Below are 15653 nucleotides of genomic sequence, written 5' to 3' on the forward strand. Positions count from 1 at the left end.
TATTCAAAAAGATTGAGCTAGTGACCGCATAACGACTGTTAAATGGCTCTTTCGTTATACCCCGATCTATTACCGCATAACGGTCGTCGATTGAGACCTCTACGTTGACTTTCATCCTTAACCATACAAAGAAAAATCACCCCATAACCAACTTCTCTAGGATAGGTTTCGGAGGTAATGATCCCATTTCGGCATGATATATGAAATGTGTGTGGCTCGGAGCATATCGCATGACTGCCGACTCAAGAATACCTCGAACGTAAACCAAATATTTTTAGCAATCGAAATTTTTAAGACCGAGAAATGGTTTATAGTGGAGAAATAGAAAGGATTGGAGAGAAATTATATAAGTGAAGGATGATAAAGCTTGGTATGTGAGAGCCATTTTATTGCAGCATGGAAGGGTCTGTTTTGCAAAGGAAAACCTTCAAAGCACACTGGAACATATTTTAAACATGTTGAAGTCTTTAAATCATCCGAATTATTCGAAGCGTCAGGCTTGGAATAGTAAATATGTTAGAGAAAGCCTGCCCAGCCGAGTGGGCTTTTTCTAACATATTTACTATCCTTGGGCAGAAAATACCTTTTCAAATGACTATTGTGCATGTTATAAAGCGCAAAATATTGATAAAAATATATGAGTTCTGAATGCGTGATGAAAATTATTTACACCGTACACTATGCAACGAATGTGTGCATTCTTAAAAAATTCATAGCACGTATTCTCTTTCTCCCTACATAATTTTCTTATAAAAATGGTGTAATTTTCATAACATAGACACACATCAAGTTAATATCAAACAAAAGAACATTGCATCACGGGTGAGAGTTGTGCATATTCATTTGGACAACTCTCTACTTATTTTTTACTTTTATTCATCCAAACCATGATCGATATTAAAATGAGTCGGCAAGTGAAATCCGTTATATACTACGATGGTCAAATCTATAATACAGAGTTCGAGGTGGTGTTTGTAGGAGTGAAGTCCGTAAAATTAACGTTCAATAGTACCATTCAAATGTATGAGATAATGACCAGAATTAAGAAAAGTGTCGAGGGATCAAGCCGGGGAAGAATTACAAGGTTGCAATGTAGATTTCTTGCATTTGTTGACCCATATAAGCATGAGCTATTTGATGTGATTAGCAAAACGCATCTCGAAATAGTCATATCATTGGACATCTCAAGCGAAAATGTTATTATTGAGTTATATCTTGAGTTCGTCAATGTTGATGGATTTGGCCCATCTTCGACCTCCGTCGTGACAAATATGGGTACCAAAGTTCAAGCAAAAAGTCCTACTACATAGTTGTGCAGTGGGTTTTCTGGCCTCCTTAAAAGTGGCTATACATATATGGGTAGACACTTACTGGTCTCCGGCATTGATCTAAACTTCGGGGATCAGTACCATCGGGGTATCAACATAACCCAAATCTAGACACTCGGCCTCGACATTCAATCAGTGCATTCGATTTCAACTTCAGCACTAGGTCAATGTTATGGGACAGAAATAGTTATACCGGAAGATCATCGACATACACCGATCATCAACTCGAAGATTATTCTAGTGGGCACATGGGTTACAAGAGAATCAATGACCTATTCCTTTCAATAGGGGTCGACGAGGGTATGCCCAATACCGTGCTCGAAGGTGACAATGAAGGCGCGGACAAAGAAAGGGATGCAGGTGAGGGAAAAGGGGTTGCGAATGTAAACGAGGAGGAGGAGGCAAAACCTGAGCTATTCTGGCAGCACAGTCTAGATGGTTCAGAAATGGCACTATTTTTCAAACCAGATCCAGTTACAATAGAGTCAAAACCTTGTGAGTCGGACGATGACACCTCGGACAATGCTTCGGACCCAGATCAGTGATTTAAGGTATATGAACTTTTGCCCCACATGACGAAAATTGACCTATCGATCGAAGGTGGTTTAATGTTTTCTCTGCTTCTGCACAGAACACCTGGTTATGCAAGCATAGTTCGTGATGTACGAGTATTGGAAGTTAGAACATAATACCCTAACAAAGATGTTTTTCTTGCTACACTGAAGCGGTACAACATCAAGAATGACGTGAACTACTACGTCATGAAGTCTCACTCTGAGAAATTTGAAGGAAAGTACGCAATGAAGGACAAGAGGTGTAAGTAAAAAATCATGGCATCTTACTAGAAGAAAATCAGGCTATGGATGATAAAGAAGTATCCCAGTCCCTATACGTGTGCTACGATGGGTGCAACTCAAGACCATCCGAGGCTAGAATCAAATATGATTGCTCACATTATTCTACTGATAGTGAAGGCCAGTCCCCAGATAGAAATACCGATGCTTATTGTGAACATACTTAATCAGTACCAATACACTCTAACTTACTACAAGGTATGAGTTGCAAAACAAAAAGCTATGGAAAAATTGTATCATAGTGAGAAGGTTCGTATAACTATCTATGACAATGGTGTCAGGTATTGGATCAATATGTACCAGGTTCTGTAAGCAATCTCAAAACACGCCTAAAGTACTGCGACAACCAGATGGTCCTTGAGAAAAGAGTATTCCACCGGTTCTTTTGGACTATTGAGCAATGTAGGGAGGCATTTTAGCATTGTAAGTCTATAGTCCAAATTGACGGCACCTGGTTGTATAAAAGCTATCAACAACGTCTATTGCTTGTCGTTGCTTAGGACGGTAATTAGAAGATTCTACCTATAATGTTCACAATAAATCTCGGAGAAATGACAGATGATTGAGATTTCTTTCTAAGTTGATTGCGCCGTCTCGTTTGCCTGCAGCCCGACATGTGTCATATCAGACAGATGATCTGGAATACTCTCGGCGATTGATCATCACAAATCCCTACAGAATCGCACTCATCATCAGTACTGCGTACGACATGTAGAATTGAACTACTACCAAAAATATTCTTCGACGACTAAGCAAGATCTAGTCATTGACATGAGTTTGTAGTTCATATTATGTATTTACTACACATCGAATTTTCAATTACGAGGTTATTTTATTGCACTAACCAATACCTATTTATCGACAGGTTACGAGCTCGTCCAACATGTTTTCCATCAAAAGTTGAACAACTTGAGCACCATTAATGCTTACGGTGTGACATATGTTTTGAATATACCGTTCAATCAGTGGAGGTAACCATACTATGAGGGTCTACGATACAGGTACATGACGTCAAACTTGGCTGAGTACATTAATTCGGTATTAAAGGGGACGCGTTATTTTCCAATAACATCGATTGTCAAAGGGACATACTTTTGACTGACCGCCTTGTTTCCTAAGACGAAGTCAGTGTATGCTGGGCAAATAGAGGGCGATGGTACATTCTGCGATGACGTGATGCAAGAGATTCGGCGAAGTACAATAAGAGAAAACATGATGTATGTAGTGTGCCACTCACGTCGGAACCTCAATTTTCAAGTCACGAAGCATGTTAGACCTGACCAGAAAATGTCAGGTATATCATATCGTGTGAACCTAATGGAAGGAACTTGCGATTGTGGGAGATTCCAAGTATTTCGATTCTCATGCGCATATATAATTACCATGTAAGAACATATAGATTGAGTACACGTCTTACATCAACGACGTCTATCGACTACAATGCATTTGTAGTATGTAGAGTCCTGAATTCCCACCCATCTCAGATGAGAGTATGTGGCTACTTGTGTCTAGCGCTCCATTCAAGCTGGTGCCAAACAATGACCTATGTGGCGTCCCGAAAGGTCGCCCGAGTTTCACCTGGATAAGGAACAATATAGATATTCGGGAGAGGAAATTATACGAGTATTGTAGAAACCCAGGGCATACGAAGTCAATATGTTCTCTGTAAAGGGAAACGTTGGGGCCTCAACGTGGATAACATTACTTTCAACCAAATTTCATATTCCTTAGTGTTATTTTTATAACCAAATTTTAATTTTATACGCGTGTGTCATACTAATAGTGTTTGTTGTATTCAAAATAAATTATAAAGGTCGATGTTCTGTTGTGAAATGTCATGACTTTCGATGTACGGAGAGCGAATAATTTTTATTTTACACTTTTCATGTTCATTTTCTTCTCTTTCTTATTTAAATGACAAGGTAAATCTAAAAGATTTCATATTATAAATAATATGTCAATAAAAAAAATCCAACATTTGTTATTTATCGATGAAACATAGATAGTAATAATGACAAATGGTTTGTTTGAACGAACAACCTCAATTTTTATTTATTTATGACATATCTATATTTACATTAAAAAAAGTAAAAAGAAAAAATACAATCAATGGTGTCGTCGGGGAGAATGTGTCTCACAAGGTGGTGGACAATGATCGCGTGGATAATTTCTGTGTACAACTAGCTATACCATCGGAGGTGCATCCAGTGTAACACCCCTTTCTCGTACTCAACGCCAAAATAGAGTACGAGGCATTACTGTACTTGAACGCAATCAAACGCACGAAAACAGACCATAAAAATTTGTTCCAATTGAGGTCATTCAAAAATATATTTAACATCTCTTATATGGGCCTACGAGTCCCTAAACATACATCGAAAAAGATTTGGGACTAAACTAGGAACTTTCAGAAATTTTACAACACTTAGAAAATTTTCATGCTTTGGAGAGTCACACGCCCGTGTGGGCAGGCCGTGTGGTCACACACGCCCGTGTCCTCAGCCCGTGTAACTTTTTGACTATGACGTCATCAACCAAATAAGGTCACATGGCCAAGGCACACGCCCGTGTCCTTAGGCCGTGTGGCGAATTAGATTCTAAAATCAGGTACAGACTTCACATAGCCTGGGCACACGCCCATGTTTTGAAGCCGTGTCTCTCACAGGCCGTGTCTCTTTCTGTGTGTTTACTTTTGGGCATTCTGTTTTGCATTAATTAGGGTGCAGAAGACACACGGCTGGATCACACGGCCACGAGGCAAGCCGTGTGTCACACACGGTCTAGACACATGCCCGTGTGTCTACTTGTGTAGGTGACTTTAAGGCTATTTTCCAAGCCACTTGCCACCTTTATTCGTACAAACACCTCTATGGCTGCAATGATACCTTAACACTCATAACATAGCCAATGCATGATAATTTCCCATCACATTATACTTTTTTAAGACTCCCTAATATGACAAATCAAATCTTACCAACATGCATATATGAATAAGCAATATTACTTAAACTTGTATACATGCATTTTCATACCATCTTATACATACACAAGACATTCATAAACATTCAATCATCAATAACCATAGGCCATATCATAATAGAATTGACACATACATACATAAGACATTCATAAACATTCAATCATCAATAACCATAGGCCATATCATAATAGAATTGGCACATACATACATGGATGAATAGGTTTACAACCCAATAATCATTATGAGCCATATCTCTTGGCCATACACAAAATGAATCAACTATTATTATAAGTCAACATATTTGGCTAGACCAATATGACATATAACAAAAGACCAAGTGCCTATTCATGCCATACTCAAAATGTTGAGACTAACTATACCCAAAAGATCCAATTGATAGTTTGAATGAGCCTCCAACGTCCTTTGATCCCCGAGCTAGCTTGATGATACTACAAGGAAATGGAAGAGAGAGGAAGTAAGTATAAAGTTTAGTAAGCTTGCATGTAATTAATAAGAAATAATAATATGCATTATCGTACACATACATAACATAACCTAACTCATCTCATTTTCAGTAATCTTTGTAATCATATCCTACCTCATTCAATTTACATAATGTTCAATAGAACTCGAGATCATAATATCTTTATTCTCATCTTACCGAAGTTTTATCATTTCGTAATCTCAATAACTACAAGCTTGGCGTACATACCTGTACCTTTTCCATATGATCATACCTCGACAAATCTTTGACAAATTCTTGGACTACCCGTTGAACCATTTGGAATACTAAGGATACTCGGGATTATCATAAACATAATAAGATGCCAATGCCATGTCCCAGACGTGGTCTTACATGGGTTGATGCCATATCCCAGATATGGTCTTATAAGAATTCTCATTTCGAAGCAATGTCCCAAACGTGGTCTTACACGAAATCTTATGTCAACGCCATATCCCAGATATAGTCTTACATGATAACTTTTATTGATGCCGATTCCATATCCCAGATATGGTCTTATACGGGATCTCATCAATCCAATGTCATAATTTTTTTACCTTAAGTATTCTTAAGGTTCAACTGGCTTTTATCATCTCAAATCTTTATTGAACAACATTAATAATATTCACGAGACAGTTATACAATACATATAACATTAAATGCTAAATGCATAATAAAAATTTGTATCGGCCACACACAAACTTACCTTGATACAAAAATATGGACATTTATTGATTTAGTCCAAGATTTTGCTCTTTCCACGGTCTAGGCCCGGACTCCATTTTTCTTAATATATAATAGAAAATTTCAGTTATTTAACCTCATTATTCAAAACAGCCCATAAATCATATTTGGATAAAATTATAGTTTTTCCCCTAAACTTTTACATAATTACAACTTAGCCCCTAAGCTCGTAAAATGAAATGTAGCCAATTTATTTGTTACCCAAGCATAGCCGATTCATATTCCCTCTTATAATAACCCACATTTTTCATCAAATCACATTTTTAACACCATGTTTTACAAACAAGTCCTTTTAGGTGATTTCATGAAAAGTTCACTTAGAAAAAATGGTTCATCTAACACCAAACTTTCATATTCCTCCATTAATCATCAAAATACATGCATGACACACATGGGTAAATTTTTTAACATAAACCCTAGCTCAAAATAATGGTAGAAATAGTTGTATCATGCTTCAATAATCTCAAAAACATAAAAAACTAACACCAAAATGACTTACATGTAGAAGGTTTATTTTGCTAAAAATTTCAAGCTTCCATGGGGTTTTCTTCTTCAAATTTTTGGCTGAGAATGGATAAAGAATAAGATGGCCACTTGTTTTATTTTATTAGTTTTTGCTTGTGTTATCAAATACCAACCCATGCCCATTTTTTTGACTTTTTGACTTTTCATTTATTACACTTCATGTGCAGCTATACACATATATAATGGCCTAATTACTCATTAAGGACCTCAAATTTTAAGTTCTATAGCTATTTAACACCTTTAGCTAATGGAACACAACTTTCGCACTTTACGCAATTTGGTCCTTTCACAAATTAAGCATTCAAACAGTAAAATTTCTTAAAAAAACTTTTACACAATCATATTATCATACTTTAGACCTCAAAAAAAATATTAAAATAAATTTTATGGCCTCGAAATTTTGGTCCCAAAACTACTATTCCTACTAGGCCCAAAATCGGGATGTTACATCCAGAGTAGCATCCGAAAGTGTATCTAGAAGTACAGGCCTGTAGAATTCTTCCTCATTGTCATCATCACCTGAATATGTAGTTAGCATGACCTCTTAGGCGGTCATATCTTCGGGATCAGCACCGCCATCATCTTCCTCCATGGTCGATTGTTGTGTCGTCCTTGCCTGCCATTGTGTATTCGTCACTCCCTTGTCCACCAATTGCGACGATGAGCCACCCTCATAAAATAGTGATGCATGCGGTATTTGGGTCACTATAGGCGTGAATCCATAAAGTGCTCCAAATCTCAAGTACGTTAGAAAGGTATAGGGCATCAATATTACAATCGACTGCTGCATGAGTGCTTACATCAGTGGAAGTGGGTATATCGGTGTTTGTTTCGACACGGGGTTTGGCATCGACATCTGCATAAGGGTGTAGTATGCGGGAGATGTTGGTGGAGAAAAATACGGACTTGCGAGAATAAAAGAACCAACCATGTGCGGTGGTGGTCTGTAGTGTAGTGGTGCTTGTGAATAAAACACAAGGTTACTTAATTAAACGTAAATACCTGAACCAAAGTGACCCAGATATTGTGTAGCCATAGGCGGTGCATATTCTACTGAAGCAGATGATAAAACCATCGTGCGACCGCGTCCCCTCTAGTATGCTGTGGCAATCGACATGACCTCTTCGCTTGAATTTGCCTATGGCAGTCGACATGACCTATTCGCTTGAATTTGCCAACTCTTCTCCCCTGGTGATAGTAGATACGACTTATTGACAGCTCTGAACCATGCCAAGTAACCATCAAATGCCACCGTGTCCACTGAGAAAAATTGTTTGTGAATGGGTATAAATTGCATCCTACGATCCCACACCTCGATGTGCTCCCTATGTCGCACCGATCAGTCGGTATTGTCTTTCCCCTACATGTCCACCTTGTGCAGCTCCTTCAGGTCTTGTAGTAGCGGTGAAATTCATTACCTCCACCCGAACTACTGCAACATCCGGTCTGTTTGATGCATTTCCATCGTCGCAAACACTACCAACGACACCTTCATGTCCCACATCTGTCGATTGCCCAATACTTCTAGCGGGATGTAGAATATGACATCGATGTCGGCATACAACATCCATTCAAACTAAAGACCAAAATTGTAAATATTGTTCTTTATGATTGTTTTTACAAATTATTACGTAATTAATATAGGTTCGAAAGAATAGGTAACTAACATTGGCTTTCGAGCGTTGGCCTAACAACAGCATAATATCTTATAGATCCTCGGGCAGTCCCACGTATCTTGACCCATGGTTCCATCTGTATAAGCGATATGTTAGTCGAAACGTATAATAATAAAAATTACTATACGAACTACGTATTTGTTAATAAATGATGTTTACCTCGTTACCAATGAGAACATATATGGGTGGGTCACCTTGAGACATAGAAAGGGTAGTCGCCATAGGCCCACGACTACAGCAGAAGCAGACAACCACTGATCAATGCCACACTCGGTAGTATGCCCTGTTACACTCCCAGTATAACGTGGACAATACAACAGATCCCGAACTTAGTTTCTCGCACTCATTGAAGTCCACTAGATGTAGTACTCACCTTATGTGCCCCAAACTTTGAGATATGTTGGGTATTAAAACGCCCTCAATTAACCTTATGATGCATGCTCGGGCATATTATTGTATAACCTCCTCCGTTCAGTCTTCAGGGAGCTCGTTGAAATTATCCTTTAATAAGTTCATCGATATTCGACCACCTTCAAACTTGTCCGGAACCTTCCCCAACAATGATTGACAGAGGTTCACTTTGCCTGGAACGATCGCAGATCCTGTGGTGACTGGCCCATCCACTGTTAGACCGAGTTGTAGCGCTACGTCTTCGAGTGTGATTATACACTCGCTACATGAAAGGTGGAAAGTGTATGTTTCGGGTCTCTATCTTTCCATCAACGCGCTAATTAGTTGCAAATCTAGTTTGCAGCCCTCGGACATGCGAGACACATGTAAGAATCCAACCGCTTGCAAATGACCACGAATTTCAAGGATCACAAGCTTTCTCATATTATAAATGAAGCTCTTTAGAACACGATCATCCGCCTATTTACACAATAAAAAATTATAGTTATAATAAAAAATTAAATTTAACATTATTGAAATTAACAAAATTCAAATTTCGGTCTTAGAATTGTTAATTGGGCAAAGAAAATATACTTGCCATTGAAGTGGATTAGGGAGGCAGCCATTCTTGAGAAATCGATTTAAATGAATAAAAGCGAAATAATTAAAAATAATAATATTTTTAAATAAAAATATCAAAAAATATTAAAAACGAGAGAGTTGGGAGATTTGAGAAAGTTTGAGAGAATTTAAAGAGTTGAGAGAAGGATATGAATGAAAAAATAAAATTTGAAGAGTATTTATAGAGTAAAATAGAAGTTACTGTTGCGTATTAATTTTTTTTACCATTGGCGACAACGTTTAAAAAGGCATTGGAATCTAACTCTTAATTAAAAAATACATCTAACTGAACAAGTTTTCCAATTTTATATCCCAAATTAATTTTAAAACCGACCTAGAACCCTAATTAAAAATAAAAATCTGCCTATAAAACTTATTTTACCAATAAATAACTACTATTTTCAAATACAAAAATTTAACAATCAATCAATTGGTGCTTTTGTTTTTTATTTGGGAAGTAATAAAAAATATATTTGCTAAGTTTCACTGTCAGACATGTTGGGAATTTTACAGTTAAAAAGTTTCAGTTTTCGCAGATCTACTGAACTGAAGTGACATTAAAATTTGGAAACGACAAAAGATGAGAGTGCTTTGCATTGTTTTTAAGTGTTTTCGTTAATGTATATACATAGTTACCAAATTTTGGGAATTATTTTCAACCAATCAGAGAAAGAAGTAAAAAATAAAAAAGAAGAAGTTAACAGCTGTTTCTTCTTCATAATCTCTAAAAATTTTTTCTCAAGATAGGCATTAGGCCAGCAGTTAACAGAGCTGTGAACCCTTTCAATCTTTTTTATTGTTTTCTGAAAAGAAGGGAAAGAGACGTCTTCAAGTTCTTTGAGATCCGGGCATTGCATTCTCAGGTACTTTTTGCTTCATGGACCCCGATTTTAAAATATGCATTTTTAACTTCCTTTTGTTTGAATTTTTTGTTGCTTGGTGTCATTAATTGTGCCACCAAATCTGGGCTGTTCCTCAATTTGTTAAATACACTGGGACATATTGGAGTTTTGCCTCATTAGTTGAATTGAAGATAGATAAGTTAAAACTCTTTCAGATTCTGCTAATAGATAGATCATGGATCCTTTTTCTTTCTGAAGAAAACTTTTATTCCTTCCATAGAGGTTCTTCTTTGTTTAAAACTATTGGAAATTGGCCAACCATGCTGCTGTTACATTTTGTGGTTGAAGTGCATGCAGCTTGATGACATGCTGCAGCACATATGCTTGCTGTAACAGCAAGGTTTCTCTTTAGTTTCATTCTAATTAATCTAGTTTAAAATGGACAAGTTGATGACAACTTGATGCATTAGGTGTTGAATGACTAGTTTAGGTGGCTTGTTTATGTGTACAAGCAATGTTTTAATAGTCCCAATGCTGATTAGTGGGGTTAGTTGACTATTTGGTGATGTATTTGACTATAAATGTATGTTTTTTCTAGTTGAATGAATGAGCTGAATGAGCTATCAGCCTTTAGCTCCCTTGCTGCACATTTGTGAGCAAGTAAAAATGCTTCTTGCACCTTGCTTCATGTTCTGTGCTCTTGTTCTCTCTTTTGTTGCTGCCTCTTGCACCAACAAAAACTCAATTTTTATTCCTAATATCTACTGTTGCCCCATTATTTTGCCTCCTAAGATGGGAAAGAAAGGGAAATGGTTGTCCTCTCTAAAGAAAGCCTTCTTCTCAGAGTCCAAGGGAAAGAAAACCAGGTTAGGATAAGTCTCGTTCAGCTAAAAATCATCTGCAGTTTCATGGTTAGCTCAGTTTTTAGTATTCTTGATTACTATGTTTCTCAGAAATCAAAAGAACTTTTTTGGAGAAGAAGGTGCATCTGGATCCCACTGGTTCTGATGCAGCCAAGTTATCCCCACTTCCTCAGCCTGAAGAGGTGAAATTAATTGAACCTGAAGTTGAGCAAAGCAAGCAGACTTACCCTGTGGCAGTTGCCAATTCTGCTGCGGTTCAAGCTCTGGTTGCTCTGCAGGCCATTCGACATCAACTTAATACAGATGCTAGGTTTGCCGGAAAATCTAAGGAGGAAGTGGCGGCAATCAAAATTCAAGCAGCTTTCCGAGCTTACCTTGTATGTGCTGCAATTTTTTACTTTCTCCTCCTGAAGTTGTTTGCTTAATCATTTCATATCTGAAATGATTTTCAATCTAGTTCAGCCTATTTTTGTTTAATCTTATGCATCTTGCAGGGAACATTCTATAAATATCTTCATAAAACTGTTTCCTTTTTTTTTTAATGCAATAAAATGAACGTGTAAGTTTACTTATGATTTATAATCTAGAAGAAACTTTCCTGGATCAAAAGCTTGCAAATTATAGCTGTTAAGCATACTGTTTCTTTGTAAAAGTTTAGTAGAGAAGAAGAAAAGAAATAGTAATATCATGATATATAATTTGTTACATTATGATATCTGTTCCCAAGTCCTGGGTCAAATTAAATGATCTACTGTTTGAGGCATTGTCTCTAACATATCTATTTTGCAGCATGACTAAGATTTATGTAGAGGATTTGCTGATCATGATTTCTTTATTTTCAGGCAAAAAGGGCATTGCGTGCTTTAAGAGGACTGGCTAGGTTGAAATCACTGATGGAAGGGATTGCGGCCAGACGGCAAGCATCGGGTTCCCTTCGGTGCATGCAAACTCTTTCTCGTATGCAGTGTCAGATTCATGCTCGTAGAACCAGGATGATGGAAGAAAACCAGGCTCTTCAGAGACAACTCTTGCAGAAACTTGCAAAAGAGATTGTGAACTTGCAAGTAAATCCCCCTTTTTTTCATATATATATCAGCATGTTTTACTTGCTTGAATGTGATACGTGAGTGGACTGCTGCGAAGTGGGTTCGATTTTTTCCTCTACGCTCTAGTTTCTCAGACAATATCTTATAATTAAATTATCTTTGTATTACAAACAAATTAAGATGGTAGATTAAGCTATTATATATACCATACAGAGGATTCTTAAGTGACTTCCGTCACTGCAGTCAAGCTCAGAAATTACTGTGTATTGTATAGATTTTGTTGATCTATTAGTTGCATCTCTCTTTCTTAGCATGGATTTTGATGTTCTAAACAGATGGGTGAAGATTGGGATGACAGTGTGCGGTCAAAGGAACAAATTGAGGCAAGCTTGTTGAGCAAACATGAGGCTGCCATGAGAAGAGAAAGGACCATGGCGTACTCATTTACTCATCAGGTAATATGCGTTGTTGGGAGTCACATTGTGAACATCGAATATTTAACCCTTCTACTGCATGCTTATACGACTGTGTGAGATTTAACAACATTGTTAAGTGACATGAAAGAATGAACCATAACTAAATTGCATCGTAGAAAGTTCAAACTTCGGTTGTCAGGTCCAAGAAACAGTTACTTTCTTCCAATGTACCTTGGCATTCAAGTGTTGAAAGTTAAACAGAGTTCTGTTTTTGACACATACAACTAACTTTTGCAGCAAACCTGGAAGAATGCTTCGAGATCTATGAATCCATTATTCATGGATCCAAGCAATCCCTCATGGGGATGGAGCTGGATGGAACGGCGGATGACAGCGCGGCCATGGGAGGTTCGTGGTGGCATGAGACATAGAGAACATCTCGATGACCAGTCATCACTAAAGAGTGCACGAAGCAACTTCGGTGGAGAAATCAGCAAAGCTTATGCTCGTTATCAACTCAATTTGGATAAGCAATCCCCGAAGGCCAACCAAAAGCCAAGCCGAACTTCAAGCCTCCTATCCCCTTCTACTCCTAAGTCAGCATCCATACCAGCCCGGAAGCTGAAGTCAGCAAGCCCGAGGAGTGGTGTGGCTGGATTAGATGATGAAACAAGAAGCATAGTCAGTATGAAGTCTGACAGAAACCGGAGACACAGCATCGCAGGCTCCTCAGTGCGTGATAATGAGAGCCTTGCCAACTCTCCATCACTTCCAAGTTACATGGTACCAACTAAGTCTGCAAGAGCTAAGACCAGTTTGCAGAGCCCCTTGGGACCAGAAACAAATGGAACACCTGAGAAGGAGCCAATTGCATCTACTAAGAAACGGCTTTCTTATCCGCCTTCACCGGCCAGGCTAAGGCGCCACTCCGGTCTGCCAAAAGTGGACGGTAGCATTAGCAATACAAAAGTTGCAGTGGTGAATGGAGGGGACGGTTTTTTCAAATAAAAAAGAGACGAAGTCCTGATGCACGCTAATCCAGAAGAATCGGAAAAGAAGAGAGAAAATTTGTATGTAACTGCATTCATAACTTCTTTGGTTTTTCAACAACAGAATATAAAAAGGAATTATGTTTCAAAAGTTAGTTAATAACGGTATTGTCGTTGCACCCACAACACCCCGTTTTCATTAAAGTGTTGCACCGTTATATTAACTTTGCTAAAACTAAAACGCAACGTTCCATCCATTCGCCTTAGTTTTTCTTATTTCAGTTTTGACCCGGCGAGTGTTCAATTGAATTGAGTCGAATCAAGTAAAATAATTTTGAGTTAATCAAGTTTATGAGTTCTATTTTATCAACCTACCTCAATTTAAATTTTGTTCGTATTGAGCCGAGTCGAAACGAGTGAAGTTGTTCGAGTTAAATTAAAAAAAATTAAACATGTCAAATAAAAATATTGTTACATTATAACTAATTCCATATTAGAGTACGTAAATTTGAATCTATATATATTTTGAAAATTTTTTAAAGCAAAATAATAAAAAAATTAGATACTTGAGTATAGAGGTGCTTATGGGTCGGACCAGACCGGGTTCGAGTCAGGCTCAACTAAAAATTTAGGCCCATTCATTGGGCTCGGGTTGGGCCGGGCCTAAAATTTTGCCCAAGCCCGACCCAAGTAAAACTGCTAAAACCCGAGCTCGGCCCGGCCTGCCCATATTAATTTTTTATATTATTTTATATAATTTTTAAATATATATAATACATCAAAAATACTAAACAAATCAAAATAAATATTTTCCAACGAATTGAAAATAAATTTTAAAAAATATGTAGACTTAAATAGCACTAAGATAGATGCAACTTAACAAAGCAAATACCTCTAAAATAATAACAAAATTAACAAATGCTTTTAAAATAATAACAAAATTAATAATAAAATAAGTTTTATACAATATCCAAACAATAACAACAAAATAGTAACAATATAATAGTAATATGATAGTAAAATAGGGAGAAAACAATAAGAAAATAACATTAAAAAACAAAAAAAAATAGCAAATTTTTTTTGTCATTTAGTGAATTCGGGCCGGGCCGGGTCGGGCTCAGGCCAAAAATATCTTACTCGAGGCGCTGCCCTTTTTTAAACGGGTCTTATTTTTTTGTCCAAGCCTATTTTTCGGGCCTATATTTTTGCCCAAACCCTCCCACATTTCGGGCGGGCCTTCGGGCCGGGCCAGGTAGCCCGACCCATGAGCAGTTCTACTTGAGTATGATAAATTTGAATAATTAATTAGGTCCCACAATTATTATTTTAGAAAATTATTAAAATTTTAATTTTTATATAATTTTTAGAATTTTTTTTTGATAAATATTTTTAAATTTAAAAATTATTTTAATTTTTTTGTAATTTTTATTGAGAGAGAGACTAATTTACTTATTTTCAAAGTTGACAGGGATCAAAAGGGTATTTATACCAATTTGTTATTCGAATTATTCGAATTGTGAACTCAACTCGAATTCGAAACTTGAATCAAGTTATTGAGTTGACTCAATTAATTCAAATAACTCGAAATTTAATTTTTTTTTCAATTTTTTCGAATTGAATCAAGTTTTGCTCACCCCTAAGAACAACAACATAAGGTAGAGAGGAATTATAGTCATTTGATTTCTATTATGTTCCATTGTCAAAAAATTTAGTTTAGTGGGGTCGAATTAGTTGCAGGGATCAGCTGCCCTTTCATCTAAAAATTCCTTCTCAATTCTTCATCCTTGTTACTAATTTTAGATAAAAGTACCATTGAGGTCCCTGTACTAGTAGTCAAATTGCATTTTATTTCTCTACTCAAGAAATTGACAAATTAA

The 15653-nt window shown here is 37.0% G+C and overlaps 1 protein-coding gene across 1 annotated transcript; it reads left to right on the forward strand.

Annotated features, from left to right (window-relative positions):
• Positions 1-11271: 11271 nt before the first annotated feature.
• Positions 11272-13927, forward strand: LOC107947796 (protein IQ-DOMAIN 1). Its single transcript, XM_016882318.2, has 5 exons — positions 11272-11365; positions 11416-11702; positions 12168-12389; positions 12707-12826; positions 13085-13927. Exons 1-5 carry the CDS (start codon positions 11272-11274, stop codon positions 13793-13795), a joined length of 1434 nt encoding a protein of 477 aa, XP_016737807.1. The 3' UTR covers positions 13796-13927.
• Positions 13928-15653: the final 1726 nt, after the last annotated feature.

The sequence above is a fragment of the Gossypium hirsutum genome, chromosome A04 (assembly GCF_007990345.1).
Source record: "Gossypium hirsutum isolate 1008001.06 chromosome A04, Gossypium_hirsutum_v2.1, whole genome shotgun sequence".
NCBI classification, from domain to species: domain Eukaryota; kingdom Viridiplantae; phylum Streptophyta; class Magnoliopsida; order Malvales; family Malvaceae; genus Gossypium; species Gossypium hirsutum.

Coding starts and splice junctions, on each gene's coding strand:
- LOC107947796 (XM_016882318.2), top strand. CDS start 11,272: ATGGTTGTCCTCTCTAAAGAAAGCCTTCTTCTCAGAGTCCAAGGGAAA. Junction 11,366..11,415: donor TCAGCTAAAAATCATCTGCA/GTTTCATGGTTA, acceptor TATGTTTCTCAG/AAATCAAAAGAACTTTTTTG. Junction 12,827..13,084: donor CGTACTCATTTACTCATCAG/GTAATATGCGTT, acceptor TAACTTTTGCAG/CAAACCTGGAAGAATGCTTC.